This window comes from Cherax quadricarinatus, chromosome 31 (assembly GCF_038502225.1).
Source record: "Cherax quadricarinatus isolate ZL_2023a chromosome 31, ASM3850222v1, whole genome shotgun sequence".
In the NCBI taxonomy this organism is placed as follows: Eukaryota; Metazoa; Arthropoda; class Malacostraca; order Decapoda; family Parastacidae; genus Cherax; species Cherax quadricarinatus.
The window spans coordinates 33,215,780-33,240,439 of NC_091322.1; the positions used below are offsets into that span (position 1 = coordinate 33,215,780).

The 24,660-nt window shown below is 37.6% G+C and overlaps 1 protein-coding gene and 1 pseudogene across 2 annotated transcripts in view; both read right to left on the bottom strand.

Moving 5' to 3' along the window:
* LOC128696496 (inhibitor of growth protein 2) overlaps positions 1 to 24,168 on the bottom strand; it is a 32,824-nt gene extending 8,656 nt beyond the window's left edge. The window contains exons 1-4 of one of the 2 annotated variants that reach the window (XM_070090326.1): positions 23,505 to 24,168; positions 20,564 to 20,638; positions 13,384 to 13,587; positions 12,125 to 12,288 (exon numbers count right to left, since the gene is read on the bottom strand). In XM_070090326.1, the coding sequence (XP_069946427.1) occupies positions 12,125 to 12,288; positions 13,384 to 13,587; positions 20,564 to 20,638; positions 23,505 to 23,586 (525 nt within the window). In that variant the 5' untranslated portion in view covers positions 23,587 to 24,168. The remainder of the gene's footprint in view (positions 1 to 12,124; positions 12,289 to 13,383; positions 13,588 to 20,563; positions 20,639 to 23,504) is intronic. The other variant, XM_070090327.1, reaches the window with a different exon arrangement.
* LOC138853498 (focal adhesion kinase 1-like) lies at positions 6,949 to 8,976 on the bottom strand (annotated as a pseudogene).
* Positions 24,169 to 24,660: the final 492 nt, after the last annotated feature.

Consider the following 24,660-nt stretch of genomic DNA (forward strand, 5'->3'; position numbering starts at 1 on the left):
TTACCAGGCTCATCTACAAATCCCTCAGCCTCTACATACTCTTGAAATTCAATAACATACTTTTCAACAGCCACTTTTTCAGTACTGGCAGCCTACCCATGCCTAGCCACACTATGAATGCCACTTCTTTTCTTAAAATTATCAAAGCAACCCCTATTACCCTTGAAGAATTGAGTTTCAGCACTTGTTCTGTTTCTTTTTTCAGGAGGTCATCATGCAACTGCCTCACTTTTTCACAAATAATGACCTCTAAAACACTATCACCATGTAACTGTTTTTCGTTTATCCAATCAACAAGAGTTTTCAGCCTCAATAATTTGTGATCTTTGCTTTTAATATCTTTTTTGCGCCTTTTGAAAGGTTAAGCTTTAGTTTTTTCCTTTTGGCCCAGTATCGTGTTAATGGTAGACTTTGATTTACCAAAAGGTTTTGCTTTATCAACCATGCAAATCCTATCTTCTTCATACTTTCTAATGACTTCTTTTTTAAACTCAATAGTGCTTTTTAACACTTTTCTTTTTGCTTTCATCTCTCTATCCTTCTTTGGAGCCATGATGACTTATTTCACAATAAAAAAAATTGCACCAAAATTGCAAAATAACAAAAAAAAAGTTCACAAGATGCACAACAAAATCTCAAAAGATGTTTGCAGCACACGAGTTAATGGCTACACTGACTCAGACCCACACTGTCAATCTGAGCTGCTCACATTGTCGGTCGACAACTGAGAGAACGTATGAAACCAGGACATTTTTTTCTCAACTTCCTCGTTCAAAAACTTATTTGTTTGACATGTAATGCAGTCGACAACTGAGGTTCCACTGTACACTAAATATAATACTGAGGAAGTCAGAAACTATAGTATTAGGCAGAACATCAACATCAGAAAGAACCAAATTATGGAACACCAAAAAAGCTAAAGTTCTAAAGGCAGGAAGAACCAAGGAACAAAAAGAGCTTCTTTTGTTTTTGAAGAAGTGCTCTGCCGAATGGACAATTATTGCACAGGACAGGATATATTAAGGAATAAACAAAACTACTGTAATGAGAACCAGAAAAAAATATATAAAAATTTTGTGTGTATGTGTGTATTTTTTTTTTTTTTTTGCACACTGGTTATCTCCCACTGACGTAGGGTCACCCAAAAACGAAATGCTTTCACCATCATTCACTCTATTACTATCTTGGCAGAGGTGTGCAAATACTACAGTTCAGATGCCTCTCCAAACTGCAAATATTGCCAACCCTCCTTCACAGTGCAGACATTATGTATGTGTCCATGCCCACACATGCACACACACAGTAGACCACTGATTAAGCTGCAATTACCCCACAGTCCTAGATATTCTAGAAAGCATGAAGGTCTACCATCACTAGGACCCCAGTGATGACAAGTCACTCCCAGTGACTTTCTTGGGTTATCCTGGCAACTCATATATGTTGCTATGTATGAAAGTTGTCATTACCTGTGTGTGTTATAGCTACAATCACCTGACCCTGTGTATTTTGAGACATTCTTGAAATCCCTGAATGTCACCACTGTGGTCCTAGTGATGGAAGACATTCAGGGGTTCCTAGAATATCTCAAAATACACAAGTTCAGGTGACTATAAGTCAGGGTAGTGACATGTCGCCACTGCAATCCTAGTGACATGGGACACGATTCAGGCTTCCTAGAATATCTAGAAAATCTTTTTAAAAAATTTACACCCAAAAATATAAATAATATATTGTATTAATACTTACAAAAAGAAACACTTTCACCAGCAACACTTTCACCATCATTCACACAATCACTGTCTTTGCAGGGGTGCTCAGATATGATAGTTTAGATGTCACTCCAAACAGCCAATATCTCAAAACCCCTCCTTTAGAGTGCAGGGATTGTATTTGCCACCTCCAGGACTCAAGTCCAGCTAACCGGTTTCCCTGCATCCCTTCACAAATTATGATGCTGCTCACACTCCAACAGCTTGTCAGGTTCTAAAAACCATTTGTCTCCATTCACTCCTATCTAACATGCTTACACATGCCTGCTGCATGTCCAAGCCCCTTGCACAGAAAACTTCTTTTACCCCCTCCCTCCATACTTTCCTAGGATGACTCCTACCAAGGCAGGGTGACCCGAAAAAGAAACACTGGAGAAGGTAGTGTAGCAGCTGGAGAGAAGCTGGTACACTTTACTTTCTGGCTACATGCTTCTGGTTTATGTTAAAATACAGATTAGCTTGCACTAGTCATGATAGTGGCCATGATAGTGGCTCTCTTTGCACTGCAACTCATTATTGTAATTACATAATCTCACTGTAATCTTGCAAGGAAATTAAAATTTGTATTTGTATCTGTTCTAGGTAGTAGGTTGGTGGACAGCAACTGCCCAGGGAGGTACTACCGTCCTGCCAAGTGAGTGTAAAACGGAAGCCTGTAATTGTTTTACACGATGGTAAGATTGCTGGTGTCTTTTTTTTTCTGTCTCAAACACATGCAAGATTTCAGGTACGTCTTGCTACTTCTACTTACACGTAAGTCACACTACACATACATGTACAAGCATATATATACACACCCCACTGGGTTTTCTTCTATTTTCTTTCTAGTTCTTGTTCTTGTTTATTTCCTCTTACCTCCATGGGGAAGTGGAACAGAATTCTTCCTACATAAGCCATGCGTGTTGTAAGAAGCGACTAAAATGCCAGGAGCAAGGGGCTAGTAACCCCTTCTCCTGTATATATTATGAAATGTAAAAGGATGAGCGATGCGGATGAGCAAGGAGGTTTTAGAGTGGGTAGGGGATGTGTAGATCAGGTGTTTACATTGAAGCATATATGTGAACAGTATTTAGATAAAGATAGGGAAGTTTTTATTGCATTTATGGATTTAGAAAAGGCATATGATAGAGTGGATAGAGGAGCAATGTGGCAGATGTTGCAAGTATATGGAATAGGTGGTAAGTTATTAAATGCTGTAAAGAGTTTTTATGAGGATAGTGAGGCTCAGGTTAGGGTGTGTAGAAGAGAGGGAGACTACTTCCCGGTAAAAGTAGGTCTTAGACAGGGATGTGTAATGTCACCATGGTTGTTTAATATATTTATAGATGGGGTTGTAAAGGAAGTAAATGCTAGGGTGTTTGGGAGAGGGGTGGGATTAAATTATGGGGAATCAAATTCAAAATGGGAATTGACACAGTTACTTTTTGCTGATGATACTGTGCTTATGGGAGATTCTAAAGAAAAATTGCAAAGGTTAGTGGATGAGTTTGGGAATGTGTGTAAAGGTAGAAAGTTGAAAGTGAACATAGAAAAGAGTAAGGTGATGAGGGTGTCAAATGATTTAGATAAAGAAAAATTGGATATCAAATTGGGAAGGAGGAGTATGGAAGAAGTGAATGTTTTCAGATACTTGGGAGTTGACGTGTCGGCGGATGGATTTATGAAGGATGAGGTTAATCATAGAACTGATGAGGGAAAAAAGGTGAGTGGTGCGTTGAGGTATATGTGGAGTCAAAAAACGTTATCTATGGAGGCAAAGAAGGGAATGTATGAAAGTATAGTAGTACCAACACTCTTATATGGGTGTGAAGCTTGGGTGGTAAATGCAGCAGCGAGGAGATGGTTGGAGGCAGTGGAGATGTCCTGTTTAAGGGCAATGTGTGGTGTAAATATTATGCAGAAAATTCGGAGTGTGGAAATTAGGAGAAGGTGTGGAGTTAATAAAAGTATTAGTCAGAGGGCAGAGGAGGGGTTGTTGAGGTGGTTTGGTCATTTAGAGAGAATGGATCAAAGTAGAATGACATGGAAAGCATATAAATCTATAGGGGAAGGAAGGCGGGGTAGGGGTCGTCCTCGAAAGGGTTGGAGAGAGGGGGTAAAGGAGGTTTTGTGGGTAAGGGGCTTGGACTTCCAGCAAGCGTGCGTGAGCGTGTTAGATAGGAGTGAATGGAGACGAATGGTACTTGGGACCTGACGATCTGTTGGAGTGTGAGCAGGGTAATATTTAGTGAAGGGATTCAGGGAAACCGGTTATTTTCATATAGTCGGACTTGAGTCCTGGAAATGGGAAGTACAATGCCTGCACTTTAAAGGAGGGGTTTGGGATATTGGCAGTTTGGAGGGATATGTTGTGTATCTTTATATGTGTATGCTTCTAGACTGTTGTATTCTGAGCACCTCTGCAAAAACAGTGATAATGTGCGAGTGTGGTGAAAGTGTTGAATGATGATGAAAGTATTTTCTTTTTGGGGATTTTCTTTCTTTTTTGGGTCACCCTGCCTCGGTGGGAGACGGCCGACTTGTTGAAAGAAAAAAAAGAAAAGGAGAAACTTTTCGTTTTTCCTTTTGGGCCACCCTGCCTTGGTGGGATACGGCCGGTGTGTTGAAAGAAAGAAAGATTTGTATTTGTAAGGCTAACTGACTGACTACATCGAACTACCTCTGCACATGGTCTACTTCATTTTCCACGAAGGCTGATGACTCCAAGAATGCAATTCATTACTGTATTCAACAAATGAAGCCTGCAGCACAGGCAAAACATTTTGTTAATATAGACTCCTAGTGTTACTCCTAGTCTTACTCTTCAACCACCTTTAGAATTTGTCCACTATTAACACAAGGCTCATAAACCAAAAACAAAAAAGAACTGATCCAATTCTTGAAAGGCCAGTGTGAATGGATGTTCAGCAATCCACTAAACAGGAGAATAGATGATCCAGAAAGTGGTACTAACATTACACATGACAAAAATCTTTGAAAGGGTGATGAGATGTCAAATTACATATTTTGTGGAAAAGCAGGACCTGTACAACTTAAGTCAACATGGTCTTAGAGCAGGAACATCATGCTTGTCAACTACTGGATCATTATGAGAAAATTTTCTCTGACTTTAGAAGAATCCCATAACAGACATGGTCAACATGAATTTTGCCAAGGCATTTGACAAAATATGATCACAATGTAATAGAACATAAAATAAGGTCATAAGGTATACCAGAAAAAATAGGCCAAAGGATTTATAATTTTCTAGCTAATACTGTACTACAGTACTACAAATAGTAGTAGTAAATAAAGTACAATCTAAGACTAACCAAAATAAAAAGGTACAGTCCTGATGTTTGTACCGTTTCTCATCCTCAAATCAAACAAAGATAACAATGCAAACTGAATCATTATCTATGCAGTGTGCTGGGTCAACCAGGCTGTGATGGATATGTGGGTCAAAGAGTCACCAACAGTAACAGTATGGTTGACCAGGCAATCAACTGGGAGGCCTAGCCTTGAGTAGGAAAACTCTCAAACAGGTCACCCTTGGTGTGAACAACACCCACAATTCAGGTGCCTTGTGTACAGGTCTAATACATTACTAAGTCATATATATTATTAAATAAATTTTGGATCTTTTCATCATTCCATCTTGTCTCTAGATATTAATCATGGTACCCATGAGAAGTACTAGTAATGCCAGAAGTGCCAACAACAATAAGCATGAAACTATGAAAGTTTTCAGAAAATGACATCCTAGATATGTGATAGGTGGTGCACGTGTGATACAGATGGCCCGTGTAATTAGAAAGAACAAAGCAATAAGCTCTTGTACAACGAGTAACTTAGATTGTGACCTGAAAAGAATGACAAACAAGTCAATACATGTATAGTTAAATAAAAGTTACTGTGTGGACTGAGCAGAAAATTAAAAAGAGGTGCCCCACTTAATGCCCTCATAAAGAGGGAGAAACTCCATCTTACTATAAAACTGTGAGAGAGAAGGAAGGAAAGCCCGATTGAGAGTGTTCTTTTAGTTCCGGTTGATTCAAATAACTTAAAATATTCATTTGGCAGCATTATATAATATAAAATTTAGTGGAGAAAGTGTCTGTTGACTGCAGAGCCAAGGGAAATTTCCCTGCTGAGCTGGAGGAAATTATTTCTGAGGATGGCTATAAGCCCGAGCAAGTTTATAATGCTGACGAGACAGGATTAAATAGGAAAATGCTGTCTACAATTTCCACCATACTCATGGCAGCAAAGTATCATTTCAGCTTGCAACTATGCACTGATGCAGCAGTAAATTTCAGGTACACAACTATGCTTATTTATCGCTCACAGAATCCCGGGCTCTGAAGAGTAAGGACAAAACCACCTTACCTGTTATTTGGTGGTCTAACAAAGCTGTTTGTTGATTGTGTCAAGCATGATTTTATTCCTTCAGTCAAGATGTACCTGTTCCAAAAGAGGCTTTCATTCAAGGTACTCCTCGATCTTGATAATTCCCAGAGCCATCCTCAATTCTGGCAGTCTCTGGACCCAAGTGTGAAGATTGTGTTTTTACCTGGATCGAGGAGTGATTAAGACATTTAAGTGCCACTCTAAAAGCAATGTCATGCAGAAACTCGTCGCAGCAATGGAGAAAAAATTACAAGACTGGAGTACCAGAATTCTGGCGTAAATTCAACATTGCAAATGCAATAACCAACATTGAAGTTCAATGGGATGAAAAGTTTCGATCAACTATAAATGCAGGCTGGGGAAAATTATGGCTTAATGTGGTGAATCATTTCACAAGTTTTCCCTCTAAAGAGTCAGGTCCAGAAAACTGGGAATCAGGCAAGGAAAGTGCCAGAATATGACTTTCAAGACATGCTGGCAAAAGATGTGAATGAAATGTTTGACAACAACGACAAAGAACAGACAAATGAAGACACACTGGAAGAACTCAATTCCCAGTTAAGGGAAAGTAGATAACGGACAAGGATGAGACAGAAAAACTGAACCTAAATGGCCGACACTCCCAGCTATAGGCTTGAGCATGACGGTTTTCTTGCCGCATTGTCTCGTGCTGCTGCATTTTTTCTTCTAAGTATCTTGCTTAGAACTTCCTTCATCACCTGGAATAAAGATCATTTTGAAGGTACACACGTCCAGTAGAGGGACATGAGAGTAGAGACGTGATGGACACTTCAGAGGGAGAGCCAGAAGCTCTCCGTATTCTCTTTAAGACGTCGTTGCTCTTGACACCTGGGAAAGATTTCACTCCCAGCATTAGTATTTACTGCATTCACTTCCTGACACACTAGCCTCTGTCTTACAAGCTAATCCCTGAGCAGGAGCTTGCATACACTTCCAGACATCACTAGCACTGGTAATCTTCAACATACTTTCCGATGCCTTCTACTTGATTACCCTTGCTGGACTGAGTTCCTCAACCCACCATGATAAACCAAAGTAGCCCAGTTTGATGCAGTTGTGAGGATACACCAACACATTCTTGGCAATATGTCTCTGTGAACAAATTTTTGGCTTTCCAAGTAGGGGAGAGCTGTGGAGAGCTAGGTGTAGAGCACAATTAGAGGCCAGGTTGAGGCAGTCTTTGTTGCAGAGGCGCCACCGCCTCTCTTGACTTCTCTCCTGGTCTCAGAGCCGTGTCGTGAGCTCCCGCTGCCAGACCCGTTCACTTCTTCAGTGTTCCAGAGGGAAGTACTGGTGTTGTTGACTAGGCGACATTATCCGTCAATAGAGTCAGCAAAACTCTCAGCATTGGTGATGCTGGGACAGGTCATGCTCAAGGCTTCTGCCATTCCTGCTACCTTCGACTGGACGAGCCTTTTGGTAAACAACAGTCAGTGGTCAGTGTTCTAACATTCAGCACTTGTTCAAAATTTGTTGTGTGTTGAGCCTTACTGGCTGAGTAAGCCACATAAGAGATGCCCACAGATGGTCCCACCATCAGGGTCACAGGTATTGACCAGCCAGACCTGAGCACACCGCGGAAAGACTGTTAACCGTACTTCTTGATGTGTGTCTGCAGACCCTGACACAAGATTTTGGTCTTCATGGAGTTGAACACCGAAAATGGCAGGAACTTGTGGAAGCCGACTTCCTTCTCCAGGTACTCAAAGTTGGACTTCTCCAGGGTGCTGCTAGACACGTCCTTAAGCAGTCACTTGATTTCTATACAAGTGAGCTAAATGGTAATATCCTGGTCGATTCCTTCATTGTCTTGACTCTCGTCTTCCAGATAGTTGTTCTTAACCTGTTCATAAGTAGCAGAAGGCATCCTGGTCCTTCTTGTAGAGCTGGTGGAGGTCGGAGAGGACAGTGAACTCTTAAGTTGAAATTTCCAGTCTTCACTCAGAAATTCTGATTTTTTTTTCACCTGGTACACAGTCAGGTCCTGGTGTACCAGAGAACCTCCCTAGTAATAGGTTGTGTAGTCTGACAGCTAACATTCCCTCATGAAGTCAAGGTCCAAGAGCTGTCTGCTGATGATTGCATTTCTTATTGACTTTGTTGAAGGAGGAGTTGACATGCACCCGACCTGAGTGGTCAGTTGACCCCCTTCCCTATCATTTTTCTGTTTATGCCATCAACTTAAATCATATAAGCTGACACTTTTTCTCGCATCCTTGACTATAACTGAGAATTTAGAAGTAAAGTTACCCAAGTACTTGTTTCTTAGAGTTCTGTAGTGCAACTTTTATTATCAGCTCATTTATTTAGCTATATATTATCTCACATCTAATACTATTCAACAGTCATGAGGTTATAGCTAGACTTTGATGAGGCAGAGTGTTGAGCTAAGGTGTTAGTGTCATGACCACTCATCTTCAGCTATATACACCTTGAAGCCACTCCAGCTTCTAGATGGATGGGATTGTGACTACCTGTGTCTTCCAGTATTCTGCACGTACGAGAACAAGTTGTGCCCGGCTGCTGTATCGGTGGTGCCTGTTCCATCTCCAACATTAACTTGAAGTTATATGGAATCCCCGCTCTGTTAAGCTACGATGCCCTCATATGGAGAAGAAATAGTTTCAAAAAATGGAGACACAGAACTTTGTCTTAGGCTATATATTAATTTAGAGTATCTCCTATTAATGTGAGAGAGATACATGATGAATACTGGGATATTGAGTAAGACATTGTCACTACTACTGGTGCGACCCTTGGTCACGAGAGGGAAGGTGTTGCGATTTATGCACGACATTTTATATTTGAGAAATAATCCAGTTACGTGGTTTCACTTATTATTGTGTAGTGGACGTCTTCACTAGTAGCTAAATAAAGATTTCCGACTTTATATTATTATCTGATGCGACATGTATCACGATACTTGGATATTGCTCTTTATTTTTATTATATTAGTATTAATATCTATATAAATGTATGTATAGAAATAGGAAAAGTGGAATCACTAGTTAAAAGACCGGCCACTAGTTATGCTGCTGGCTGGATTCAAAGCTTTTTTTAAGTGACGAACCTGACATGAAAGTTACTGGTCGCTGACACATGCAGTAGGTTCACCCACTCACTCCCAAGTAGTACTCTGCCTTGTACTCTCATGCTGAGTCTGATTTCTGTTTTCTAGAATTCTCTTTTCATATTCCAATCCCTTGCACAGGAATATTAATGAAACTTCCTGTGTGGATAATCTGAATTTAATGTCTCTTTGAAGACACTGATATGAGTTATGTTAGCAACGTATCAGTTATTTCATGTCTTATACTGATTGCCTAACTCTACTAACAATAGCTGTATATATAATTCTACCCTTTATGTGTAAAGGAAAAGAGAAGTATAATTTCATGCTCTTTATTAACCCTTTCAGGGTCCAAGGCCCAAATCTGGAGTCACGCACCAGTGTCCAAGAATTTTCAAAAAAAAAAATTTGTTATTTTTTCTTATGAAATCATAGAGAATCTTTTTGTGAAGGTAATAAAACAAAAAGTACGAAATTTGGTGGAAAATTGACGAAATTATGCTCTCGCGAATTTTGATGTGTCAGCGACATTTACGAATCGGCGATTTTGCCGACTTTGACTCCCATTTTAGGCCAATTACATTATTCCAATCAACCAAATTCTTAGCTATTTCACTAGTATTACTTCTATTCTATCGATTGAGCACAAGAAATCGCCAAGTCAACTGTTTCAACTACAAAATAAAGTGATCGGAAATTGTTAATTTGGCCAATTTAACACAAAGTTCAAAATATTCCAATTTCAAAATAGGGTCCAGAATAAACAATGTAGGCATTCCTGGCACTAAACTAACATTTCCTCTGTTCATTAGTTATGTTTTGAGGCTTTACAAATAAATTCCATTTTGATTTTTTATTCACATAATGAATTTTTATTCACACCAAAAAATAGAAGATTTACTGTTATGCAATACTGTAATAATTGTATAAATATCATTACCATATTTGTGAATGTATATTAGACCCACCAGCTGATGTGTATTAGACGTGTGAGGTTGTTTGTTTACTCTTGAATATCGGCAAAAATTTAACATTTCCGCTACTTTGAGCTCAGTTTCAAGCCATTTCCAGTGCTAAAACCAATCAAAATCATCTCTATTTCTGTAATATGTCTTCCATTCTATCAAATGAGACCAAGAAATCGCAAATACAACTATAAAAAACATACGAAAAAACACTGCAAAGTTGCTGTTTTAATCGAAAAATCATGATTTAAGTTTTTTTCTCTCATTATACACAGTGTGCTGCAGGATCTGTTTTATGTGGTGCACACATACCACATAGATGTATTCTCTCATATCTAGGCCCAAATGTACCACTCACAGTTTATCAGAGTGAGCTGAGCTCATGGCGTAGATCTACGGTTTGGACCCTGAACGTAAAGCCGTAGATCTACGGGACGGACCCTGAAAGGGTTAAGATTATGGTTCATAGAGATATGAAGATCCAATATAAGTTTTATTATTATTAAAGACAAGGATTTTACTTGTGAGTTTTGGTCATCCTAAAGAAAGTAAGAAGGTTAACCCTTTCAGGGTCCAAGGCCCAAATCTGGAGTCACGCACCAGTGTCCAAGAATTTTCAAAAAAAACATTTGTTATTTTTTCTTATGAAATCGTAGAGAATCTTTTTGTGAAGGTAATAAAACAAAAAGTACGAAATTTGGTGGAAAATTGACGAAATTATGCTCTCGCGAATTTTGATGTGTCAGCGATATTTACGAATCGGCGATTTTGCCGACTTTGACTCCCATTTTAGGCCAATTACATTATTCCAGTCAACCAAATTCTTAGCTATTTCACTAGTATTACTTCTATTCTATCGATTGAGCACAAGAAATCGCCAAGTCAACTGTTTCAACTACAAAATAAAGTGATCGGAAATTGTTAATTTGGCCAATTTAACACAAAGTTCAAAATATTCCAATTTCAAAATAGGGTCCAGAATGAACAATGTAGGCATTCCTGGCACTAAACTAACATTTCCTCTGTTCATTAGTTATGTTTTGAGGCTTTACAAATAAATTCCATTTTGATTTTTTATTCACATAATGAATTTTTATTCACACCAAAAAATAGAAGATTTGCTGTTATGCAATACTGTAATAATTGTATAAATATCATCACCATATTTGTGAATGTATATTAGACCCACCAGCTGATGTGTATTAGACGTGTGAGGTCGTTTGTTTACTCTTGAATATCGGCAAAAATTTAACATTTCTGCTACTTTGAGCTCAGTTTCAAGCCATTTCTAGTGCTAAAACCAATCAAAATCATCTCTATTTCTGTAATATGTCTTCCATTCTATCAAATGAGACCAAGAAATCGCAAATACAACTATAAAAAACATACGAAAAAATACTGCAAAGTTGCTGTTTTAATCGAAAAATCATGATTTCTTTTTTTTCTCTCATTATACACAGTGTGCTGCAGGATCTGTTTTATGTGGTGCACACATACCACATAGATGTATTCTCTCATATCTAGGCCCAAATGTACCACTCACAGTTTATCAGAGTGAGCTGAGCTCATGGCGTAGATCTACGGTTTGGACCCTGAACGTAAAGCCGTAGATCTACGGGACGGACCCTGAAAGGGTTAAAAAAAAAAAGCCTCTTAGGTGAAGAAGGCTATATTTGCCACAATAAACCCTTGTTGCCATTGGAGTTTTCCCCTAGACAAAGTCCATACACAAACTGGTTCCACAAGATTTAATCAGTGAAACCCTATTATTTTTGACAAATTACGAAACATGGCATTTTTTGGAAGCCAAGAGAACGTAACACAAGTTTCTCCACATGTTCTGCACAAACTTAGTACAAAATCGTATGTAGACACCACATATCTGAAAGATTCTGAACACTAAAGCTCACCTTATTTGTTATTATTTTTTCTATATGAGGTGTTGTAGGCATATCATTTGAATTTTCATTATGATTTGAAGCATGATCATTTCTGGTCCGCCGTGCCCTCTTGCTGGCTCTCTCTGGTTGATTATCTTTTGAAGCTTCAGGCTTTTCTGGTTCTTGTCCAAAGTCTATAAAAAAAAATTAATATTGAAGAGAAATTTTCCAGCAGGTATATAATGTTAGTCTGAATTTACAGATACATGTACTGTACTTCAAAAAACAGAAATATTCTCCAGTATTTAACTAGATAAGAATATTAAAAGTGGATTACTGACTTTAGCAAACCACTGATGAATTGTATAGGAAGAGCTATTTTTCTACAGTTTTTCTGAAAACACATCAGTGCTAAAACCTACATTCCCAAAAACTCACACACTCCTAAATAAGCAACCTCTTTTTCAAAATATCTTTTAGTATTTCTAATAAAGAACCTTGTGCCATGCCAAGTGAAATGGAGCAAAACTATGCATAAAACCTGATAAACTATAGAAGAGATTGTTAATACATAGTGCTATGTTCCGTAATCTACTGTGAATTAGACAGATAAGATAAGATAAGACAAGATTTCGTTCGGATTTTTAACTCCGGAGGGTTAGCCACCCAGGATAACCCAAGAAAGTCAGTGCGTCATCGAGGACTGTCTAACTTATTTCCATTGGGGTCCTTAATCTTGTCCCCCAGGATGCGACCCACACCAGTCGACTAATACCCAGGTACCTATTTGCTGCTAGGTGAACAGGACAACAGGTGTAAGGAAACGTGTCGAAATGTTTCCACCCGCCGGGAATCGAACCCGGGCCCTCCATGTGTGAAGCGGGAGCTTTAGCCACCAAGCCACCAGGTTTTATTTATTTTATTAACCTTATGGGGAAATAAATTCCCCTGACCTTCATCCCTCCAAAAAAAAAAATTAACAAGAAGAAAATTTTTTTTTTTAAAGCTGCACCTCAAAACTGATTTTGTTAGTCTGAGTCAAGTTCCCCCCCCCTTGGCATAAAGCTTGAAAATATACCTTATCTGTTAGTAATTTCAGTGATTATGGCTCCTATGGCCTGGTGCATTACAAAAATAAGAACTTTGAAGGCATGCAGTAAAGATATGTATACTATGTACCGAATGCAAGTATAAGTTTGTGTGATTTAACTACCGACTTCTGTGTTCATGAGACAGAATGAAAAATAACAATGATAACAGAGAGTAAAACACTTAATTAGTAATCTTACCCAAGTTTTTGCAATCTAATTCAAGCTGTCTTTGTCTGTTTTCAATTATGTCAAGAATATGCTGGACAATTTGTAATTTATCATCTCCAATTTCTTGTGTTGAAATGAGCTTATCCTGAATCTGAACCATTATACGTTTTAGTGATATAGAGTCGAGTTCTCCATCCAGTTGTCCACGAAGGCCTTCCATGTCTTGTAAGAGGGCTGCAGTCAGTAGAAGTTAGAAAATTTAGTAATTTTTTATAAAAATAATATTTTCCATAACCACCTTAAAAATTAAATAAAGGTTTGTGGGATGTGTCATTTGTTCATAAATTCAAGTCTTTCATATGAGATAAGAGAACGAAAACACATTGAAGGAAATACATTGAGAAAAATCAGTTGTCTCAATAGACTTTATAATGCATCATCTATAAATACAGTACAGCAGGGCCCCGCTTTATGGCGTTTCGCTTTATGGCATTCCGCTAATACGGACATTTCAAATTATGACCAAAACTCGCTATACGGCTCCCCCCACCTGTCTTTCTAATACGGTCACAGCGGCCCACCGAGTTTGTTTACATTCTCCCTGAGCACATCTCCTTATTATGTCTGGAAACTTTCCAAAATTTCAAGTGTTTTAAAGTTATTGTATATTTTATATGTATTGTACTTGATAATTAAACTTGTGTACACCTGTACCTAAATAAACTTACACACTGTGCTGGCATGTAGGTACACATTAAAATCACTAAGAGTCTCTCTACTCTTGATGCAATAATAATAATAATAATAATAATAATAATAATAATAATAATAATAATAATAATAATAATAATAATAGTAATAATAATAATCTCTTGGGCGCATTAATGTCGAATATTACATTAATATAGACATTTCCCTTAATCTATGATATTTTTTTCAAAATTATATAAGAAACACATTATGTAACACACAAACATGATACATGCACCCATAGTATAAAAATTTATACAAATATATATGAGATGTTTACCAAACGGTTTGTAGAAGTGTCGGAAGAATTACGTTTTCTCTAGCCCGTCACCTGTTACTAGGGATAACTGTATAAAAACATTCCTTTCGTATGCCTTCACTTTATAGCTATAATTCTGTACTAACTTGTACACAGTGTAAGAGTATTTGTTTCGTGATTTAATTATTATAATAATAATAAAAATATTATAAGGTAAAAGTTTCACAAACTCTTACAAATGTACATGAATGAACTAAAACTGGACACGTATTAATACCGTCTATTTCGCCTGACCGAGTGATCGTCCACAACCTGTTCAGTTTGTTTGTTTACGCTGTCTGAGCTCGGTGTATCATTAAATGTTGTATATTACTTTAATATACACATTTTCATTAATCCATCCGTGATATTTTTTTCAAAATTATATAATAAACACGATACATAACATAAATACATAACAACATATGTGTAGAGAACCTAGGATAACCCAAAAAAGTCAGAGTGACTTACTTCCATTGCCTTCACTCAGAGCATCATTTCTTCTCAAAATGATGTTATATGAGAATGGGAGTGTTCTTCTTTATTTATTCTACCGTATCAATGTAGAGACAACCTGTACACAATGTAACTTGTACACAAACCAGACGTGTACACTTTGTTTGTTTACAAAACTTACCTTCGCCTGGTTTGTTTACATAACTCTGCGCCTGTCCTCTCTCATGCACTCATTCTTTCTCTCTGGTATGGTAGCCTGGCTGACTACCATACATACCACACTTGATTTTTTACAATAAATACTACTCATCTCACCCTATATTTTAAGGTAAGTAATGAGTGAACTGTATATACATTATATCGCTCTGGGATGCTTAAATATCATAGAATAGTATGTGTGGGTGGGGTGGCCTGGTATGGTAGCCTGGCTGACTACCATACATACCACACTTGATTTCTTACAATAAACACTACTTGTCTCACCCTAGATTAAAACTATAAATATTTTAAGGTAAGTAATGAGTGCACTATGTGTGTATTGTACTTTTTTATTGTTTTTTGGTGCCTGGTTCTATTGCTAACATAATATATGTTAGTGTAAACTTGTTGTCTAGTGTTTGTATGCATTTGTAAGTGGAAAAAAATGGTGTTCCACTTTACGGCGGTTTCCGCTTTACGGCGGTAGCCTGGAACCTAACCCGCCGTATAAGTGGGGCCCTCCTGTACACTTTTCAGCATTTGTGATGAAATGCACTCTCAAGAATTCATGTGCTCTATACTGCAAGTCTTCGGGAACCTGTTCATTGAGTTTTTTAAAGAACTGGCCATCTCCCACTGAGATAGGGTGACCCACAGAAAACACTTTTACCATCATTCATTAACCCGTAAACGGTCCAAACGTATACATACGTTTTTACTGCTAGTGCCCCAAACGTATATATACGTTTTATGTGTCCTACATTTAACATTGCCACGATAAGCCTGAGTCGCCTAGACATGTGAGAATGGGTGCGAGCGCTCATTGTGCAACATATTAAAATAATTGGGGATGCCTGGGTACCATATGCTCTTTTTTTCCTATTAAAAAACAACAATGTATTTTTTCTCAAAAAAGTTGGGGCAGTACGGTAGTGAACGTATATATACGTTTGGATCATTTACGGGTTAAATCATGCCTTGCCAGAAGCATGCTGACATCACAGTTCAAAAGGCCCCTGAACTGCAACATTCCCACTCCTCCTTTAGAGTGCAGGCAATGTAACTCCCACCTCCAGGACTAAATCCAGCTAATTTGTTTTCCTTGAACTCTCTCATTAATGTTACCTTGTTCACACTTCAACAGCACATCAGCCCACAAAAACCACTTGCCTCCACACATCCTAATCTAACAGGCACAGAAGCCTGATGGATGCTCAAGACATCAGCACTTCCAAGCCCCCTTTACCCCTCTTCCTCCAACATATTCTAGGACAACCCCTACCCCTCCTTTCCCCACCCCTGATTTATATACCCTCCTTAATCATCCTATTTTGCTCCATATTTAAATGCCTGAACCACCCCAACAGTTCCTTATATCTTGGCTTATCTCTTCTAATTTATTCATTTTCACCTCCCTCTTACCTAATAATGAGATTTGCCTCATATCCCAACTACCTCTTACTCTCACTGTACATAGCTACCACTAAATAATGATCTGCTTTATATGTTGTTTCTTTAAAAACATGCATATTGAGGAGTCTACCCATCAACCTTTTGGCTACTAACATACAGTCTATCCAACTTCTGTAATTACACCCTATATCACATCCTGCACACTTATTTACCCTCTTTCTTAGGTTCTACATAATGACCTAATTTGAATTGTACAGTAGTATCTCACAACATATATCATTTTATATCACTGAGCAAATTTCCTAAAAAGCAAATAAAATTGAAATAAGTTTTAAGATTTCTGTCTATACTGAAATTGTGTCAAGGATTTATATGTAAAAAAATTTGTGCTAAACAAAGTCAACTGAAAAGTGGAATGAAGACTAAAGTTTTCAGAGTTGGCAATACCATTTAATACTAATAAAAAATTCTAAATTAAAACTATTTTGGTCATTTCAACTTTTCCCATCTAGAAAGGTGGTATTCCAGATAATACTTTCAAAGTTTAAGTCGCTAACAATGTTATCATTAGCCTTCAACAAGACCGAATTACTAGAATTTTCATTAATAAAAATGTAGAAAGGCAGGAGTGAAGAGTCCAAAAGTCATTCTGAATACTGCCTAACGAATTATAAAATATGAACAATTATATTTATTAAACCACAGACAGGTACAGTGTGTCCAAGATTTTTCAACAACCTGTTATCAAACATAATATGAAGTACCAATAAATTTAACTGTATTCAAGAGGTATCTTAACAGTTTCTTGATCAACCAAGCTATGGTGCTTACATTACATTACATGCAGCTAGCACCAACAGAATCACTGAACAATCTATCAAAAGTGAGGACTCGTCTATGACTCGACGACAAAGGCAATAGTTCCTGGAGTCATCAAGTAACTTACAGGTAACACATGGAATCACAAACATTGCAGGTAATGGCACAATGCAAAACAGTTTCCACAACAAATTTTAAAACTCATTATGAAAATTGTTAGTTAGCACATAAGGCAACAAATAAGGTACAATATTATGCAGATGGTTCTATGAGAGATGAGGTGAGCCACAAAACTGACGGGGAAAAAAGGTGGGTGGTGCAATGAAGCATCTGCAGAGACAAAATTTTAGCCATGAAACAAAAAGGGGACTGTATCAGAGTATAGTAAAATAAAATAAAATAAAATAAAATAAAATAAAATAAAATAAAACATTTATTTCTTTGTTAAAGTTACAATGTGTGTTTACATATAGTATGAATGGAGCAAAGAAAGTCACTATTATGCCTAGGCATTTCAGGCAGACTTACCCTAATGGTACTTACACAGGTGAAAAGTGGTAGAATACAGTGGACCCCCGCATAACGATTACCTCCGAATGTGACCAATTATGTAAGTGTATTTATGTAAGTGCGTTTGTACGTGTATGTTTGGGGGTCTGAAATGGACTAATCTACTTCACAATATTTCTTAGGGAACAAATTCGGTCAGTACTGGCACCTGAACATACTTCTGGAGTGAAAAAATATCGTTAACCGGGGGTCCACTGTAGTCAGTCTCCACTCTATTGTTAATATGAGGTAGTACAATTTATGACAATCTTACATTTTTAATTAAGAAATTAGGTTCTTTTACAATGGCAGAATACAAATATTCTATATTTCACTCTTATTATTAACCCTTTCAGGGTCCAAGGCCCAAATCTGGAGTCACGCACCAGTGTGAACATACTTATTCTGGAGTGTAATAAAACAAAAAAAAATTTGGTATCGAAATTATGCTCTCGCGAATTTTGATGTGTCAGCGATAACGAATCGGCGATTTTGCCGACTTTGACTCCCGGCCAATTACATTATTCCAATCAACCAAATTCTTAGGGAAACAAGTCAACTGTTTCAACTACAAAATAAAGTGATCGGAAATTGTTAATTTGGCCAATTTAACACAAAGTTCAAAATATTCCTGGCACTAAACTAACATTTCCTCTGTTCATTAGTTATGTTTTGAGGCTTTACAAATAAATTCCATTTTGATTTTTTATACAGTCAGTCTCCACTCTATTGTTAATATGAGGTAGTACAATTTATGACAATCTTACATTTTTAATTAAGAAATTAGGTTCTTTTACAATGGCAGAATACAAATATTCTATATTTCACTCTTATTATTAATATGAGGTAGTATAATTTATGATACAATCAATCATACATTTTTAAGTTTGTAATTAAGCTCATTTAGTTTATTATTAATATGTGGTAGTACAGTTAGTGATACAAACATAAGTTTGTAAAAATGGCTTAATAGTTAAGGGATAATAAAGTATTTGGGGGAGCTGCTTTGAATTTGGTTGGGGTTTAGTATGGTGTAGGTAGGTTTGGAATTGAGAGATGAGATGATTTTTGAGTATGATCCTAAATTGATTTGTGGGCAGGGGATCTCTTGCTGCTTCTGGCAGAGAGTTCCAGATCTTAGGGCCTTTTATGTGCATTGCATTTTTGCAAAGTGTGAGATGGACACAGGGGATGTCAAAAAGTGTTTTGTGCCACGTGTTATGCCTGTGTGTTCTGTTGAAACTGTCTAGAAGTTTGAATGGAGGGTTGATATTAGAGTTTAATGTTCTGTATATGTAGTAGGCACAATAATAAGTGTGTATATTATGGATATTAAGTAAGTTCATGTTTTTGAAGAGAGGTGGGGTGTGTTGTCTGGCATTGGAATTTGTGATCATTCTCACTCCCGCTTTCTGTTGGGTTATTAAAGGTTTGAGGTGATTATCTGTGATAGATCCCCAAGCACAAATACCATAGGTGAGGTAAGGGTATATTAAAGAGTGATATAAGGTAAGGAAGGCCCATTAGGGTACATAGTATTGTATCTTAGAAAGGATACCTACTGTTTTGGACACTTTCTCAGTTATGTACTGGATGTGGGTCTGAAATTTAAGATTACAGTCAAGGTGGAGACCTAAAAATTTGCCCTTAGACTGTCTTGTAATGGGTGAACCATTTATCGATATGTTTAGCTGGATATTTGATGCTCTGCTTCCAAAAAGCATGAAGTAGGTTTTGTCAATATTGAGGTTAAGTTTGTTGGTAGCCATCCAGTTTGATAATTTAAGTAGCTCGCTGTTTACAGTGTTACTAAGTATAGCCAGGTTTGAGTGGGAGAAGGCATAAGTGGTGTCATCTGCGAATAGAACGGGTTTAAGGAGCCACGATGCATTTGGGAGGTCATTGATATAAATCAGAAAGAGTAGAGGACCTAGGACACTTTCCTGTGGCACTCCAACAACTATGGGCTGAGTATTGGAGGTCATGCCATCTGTGTACACATACTGGTGTCTACCACTAAGATAAGATTTTAGGTAGTTGAGCGAGTGTCCTCTGACCCTGTAATGGAACCAACACTGTTGTATGGGTATGAAATATGGATTTTGAATGTTGCAGCAAGGAGGAGGCTGGAGGCAATACATATGCTGTGTTTGAAGACAATGTGTGGTGTGAATATTATGCACAAAATTTGGAGTTTGGAGATTAGGTGTGGAGTTCCCAAAAGAGGAGTTGTTTAGGTGATTCGGACATTTAGAGAGGATGATGAAAAATAGGACGACTAAAAGGACATATAAACTTGGGATGGAGGGAAGTAGAAGTCATCCAAGGAAAGGTTAGAGGGCAGGAGTAAAGGTGGGTCTGAGTACTTGGGAGCTGGACCTCCGACGTGTTAGATAAACATGTTAGATAAGAGTGGAGATGAGTGGTTTTTATGATTTGCCATGCTGCTGGAGTGTGAGTAAGGTAACATCTGTGAAGGAATTCCAGAAACTGGTTAGGCAGACTAGAGTCCTGGAGGTGGGAAGTACAGTGCTTGCATTCTGAAGGAGGGGTGAGGATGTTCCAGTTTGGAGAGTCACCTGAACTGTGATGTTGGCACCCCTCCAAGCAAGACAGTGATTGAACGAGTGACACAAAGTTTTTTCTCCTGTGTTGGGTCACCCTACCTCAGTAGGAAATGGCTGGAGTGTCAGAAAAAGAAAACAGTACATATTATGCAAACATTACCTTGATATCGGACATCCAGTTCCCTCATGCTGGATATCTCTCGCTGAACTTCATCTGGTAAGTTCTCCACGGTGTCTAAAGTTAAAAAAAATAAGTTAATGATATGCTAGACAACAAAATAAATATACACTATAAAAATATACAGACTTGATAACCTATGAGGCTGAAACAAACAAAAGGTCAACTAAATTTCTTGATGTAATGAGGGCCTTTTTTAATTATGAGAACATTATAGAGGAAAAAATTTTAACTACTCTGCATACATTATCAGAGCTCACTTGGAAAAAGTAGTCATGTCGTGCTTGAAATAAAATTTGTAACAAATATACAGGTGCTCAAGAGATGAAAAAGAAAAGCAATAGGATATACGGTACCAGATTCTAAAAATGAAAAATACGATGATCTAAGTATAGAATTGGAGCACTTCCACAAATAATATTTCTAAATTAACTGACTTGCCAGAAGGAAAAATAAACTACATGAACATATTTGTGGATGTCAAAAAAATCGCATGCATGGTAAGCACTATTGCAACAAAAAAAGTCTGAATTCCTACAAGATCTTGAAAAAAAATGAGCTCATGGAATGACAGATGGATGATATCATAGATACTAAGTGCCAAGTAATGGAAATGGGAGAAAGCAAAACACAGGCCATATGAATATACTGGAGACTGTGGTAAAACATTAAAGATTCAGAAAGAGAAATCTAAGAGTATCTGTCAGCAGATCACGTAAATGAATTTTGCCCAATTCAACCGGCTGAGTGCAAGAAACTGCCCATTCAACTATTTCAACTACCCTATAAAGTCCACAGAAATCGTAATTTTGCCAGTTGTACACAAAATTAAATACGTACAGTAGAACCTCGGTATATGACCAGCCCCCTATTTGAACAAAGCTCAGCACTCAACCAAACAAATACAACCTGCCAGAACTTCGCTGTCAACTATTTCATGTTGTAGCATTTTTTCTTTTTTGTATTATTTGCATAAATAAGTCACCGTTGGGCGTACAACGATTAGTGATAATAGCCAACCAAACAGAAAATTGGTTGGGAGGAACTTGTTCGATATTCAAACATAGTGGCACTTGAACAGCCTTCTGGAATGAATTAAGGTCGCATACAGAGGTTCCACTGTAATATGAATTTAAAAATAGAGTTCAAAATAAACAATGTACACATTTCTGGCACTAAAACAATATTTCCTCTATTCACTAATCATGTCCCCAGGCCTCTTCTATATTACACTTGCCTTCCACTTTAAATTCTTAATCACACAAAAATAAAAGATTTACTCTATTTCTCAGATAATAATATACATCCAAAAACGATTGGTCATGGATTACGATGTCCCACTCAATTTCACGCTACATACTTCCATTTCCGAAAACAATCAAAATCATCTCTGTTTCAGTAGTATGTCTTCCATTCTATCAAACTGTACTAAGAAACAGCCAATAAAACCATAAAAACTCTCCAAGAAAACACCTCAAAGTTGCTAGTTTTAACCATACATATGGTCAGTTTTGTTTTTCCTATCATGCACAGTGTGGGGCAGGATTTTCTTTTTATGCTGTGCACACTCATTGCAAAAACCCATTCTCTCATATCCAGGCCAAAATTTACCATTCACAGCTTATCTGAGTGAGCTGAGCTCATGATGTAAAATTACATGAGGGACCCCTGGCCTCACTGACAGTTCTATGTGATGGCCACTGAAAGTTAATTTAAATTAGGTTGTTGGATACTACATTTTAACAAATTACTGAGCCTGTCACCTGGGTAACTTGTTGATGTCTGTGATGTGAAAAACTGGTAACTCTGTCCAACACCATTAAACTGGCATTAATACAGTAAATAAAAATGAACATGTCACTTCGAATAGGATATTCAATAATACTGTATCTACAACAAAATGTATATGGCCAGCTGGTATAGCAATTTAGGCTCGATAACAAAAGAAATATCAAGGGTTCACAGCTCCCAAAAGCTTAGGTCAAATCTGCTTAATTAAAGCAATGTTAAAACCTTCCTGAGACTGCTATACATTCAACTTAAGCATTGCAATATATTAATAAACAACAAAATTAGTTTTAATGTTTGCACAAATAGAACAAGCATAATCTATAAGGAAAACCACATTCAGAAATACCCTTGATATATCTTTGAAGGGTTTCAAGAGTTTTCCTACTCTCACAGCCTGGCCCTGAGCCAGGCAAGCACCAGAGAAGCCTGGCACAGCTTGCCTGATCAACAAGGCTGTTACTGACAGTGGCCCCAGGCCCACTATACATAAATCCATATCCAAAACATGGAAAACACATTTATCTATTGTGGAAATTATTATTTATTGAGATATTAGCCATAATAATAAAGTAATAAAATAATTAATAATAATAATCAGAATTGCTAACCTGGTGTGAGCGACTGGGTCACTGTGTCAGCCTCACCACCACAACAAACACCACCACACAATATCTTTCACTACTTCATCAGTCTAATATCATGTGTTTTTGTCCTCAAGAGAAATGCAAGTATGATTATCAGTATGTATTATCATACATCAGATTAGGTTGAGTTGGGTTACATTAGTGTTTTGTATTTCCCCACCTAAAAACAATCTTAAAAGCACAGCCATATCAATTATGGATGGTTTAACTTGCAATTTTGATGAAGTGGAACCCAGGAATGAAGTACATATTCACCACCAAAACATTTCCAGTTTGTCTGCTTGTACTCAAATCATTTACACAGCATGTAGTCCTATATGCATCTTTTGTAAATGATGAAATATTCTACTATATTTCATCTCAATTTATTGCTGCCATTCTGTGATTGTAACCTAATTAAACCTTATTTCAATATGGATGAGATAGTAAGACTTCTACAATGGCTTGCACATATTCTCAGCATTCACACACAATGCTACAGTACTTACCTAGAAAATTATCAACATAAGTAGCTGAATAGAGAGCTTCTAGTGCAGCTTGGTTCAACATTTTCTCCACGGGGTCACTCATACTGCTACAGCAACCTCTTAATGCACTCTGCTCACTGTCATCGAGAAATCTTTGTGAATACAAGTGATGTGATAAGCACTGCTGGAGGGAACACCATTCGCCAAAACCTTCACTACAAACGTTCTTATGTATGCTTCTTATAATCAGTTTAACGAGTCAGTCAGGTAGGAAAATCGTTGACGAGTTCCACTTATTTGTTAGCCACTTTGAATAACGGCTTCACTTTCTTGTGATACGTGTAGCGTGCTTGAAAATTTGTTTTGATGACTGCACTTTTTGTAGTGTGAAACTGTGGCTACAGCAGTGATGTAATTAAGCCTGAGGCACTTGAATGACAGCCAAAGACAACCAAGAGATGACACAACACAGGTAACACAATGATTAACGTCTGTTACTACACTCAGGAGAGCTGCACCGCTTATAACACCTTCATGTGATACCTCGTGTGTCGGGCCATGTTTTAGCAAGAGGAAATGCGCAGGACGTGCTATGATGTTCAAGGAAATCTGGGTTGCTTCAGTAAATTGACAGCTGCCTCCAAGCATCGCCCCGCTGGCTTAATGTTGTTGTTGAGGCTTGTTGGGTTGAAGGGTTGTGGTGGGTCACAGACCCCCTCAACCCAACCATAAAATTACCGAAACTTACACCGAAAACCAAACTACCTCTGGACCTTCTATGTTTTCTCACAGCTTGGCCTCATATAATAGTATAACATGGCACTAATTCACTTTTATAAATACTTTTACCACTGTTGTATTATAGTGTCCGGGTTTGATTCCCGGCGAAGGGGTAGAAACATCGGACGTATTTCTTTACACCAGTTGTCTATGTTCACCATCAGTAAAATGGGTATTATTTAGCACCTTTATAACTATATTATACAGTGGAAAACTTTATAATATTAACATCTTTGTAAAAATAATATTATCTTTAACACTTTTAACTATTACATACATTCTTTTACTTCGTAAAAATACGTTTGCTCTTATGTTAATTTTTAATTCTGTGTTAATTCTAGTATGCATGGGCTGAGGAAATTTGAAAAGCACTAGATAAGAAAACCAATTTCAGGTC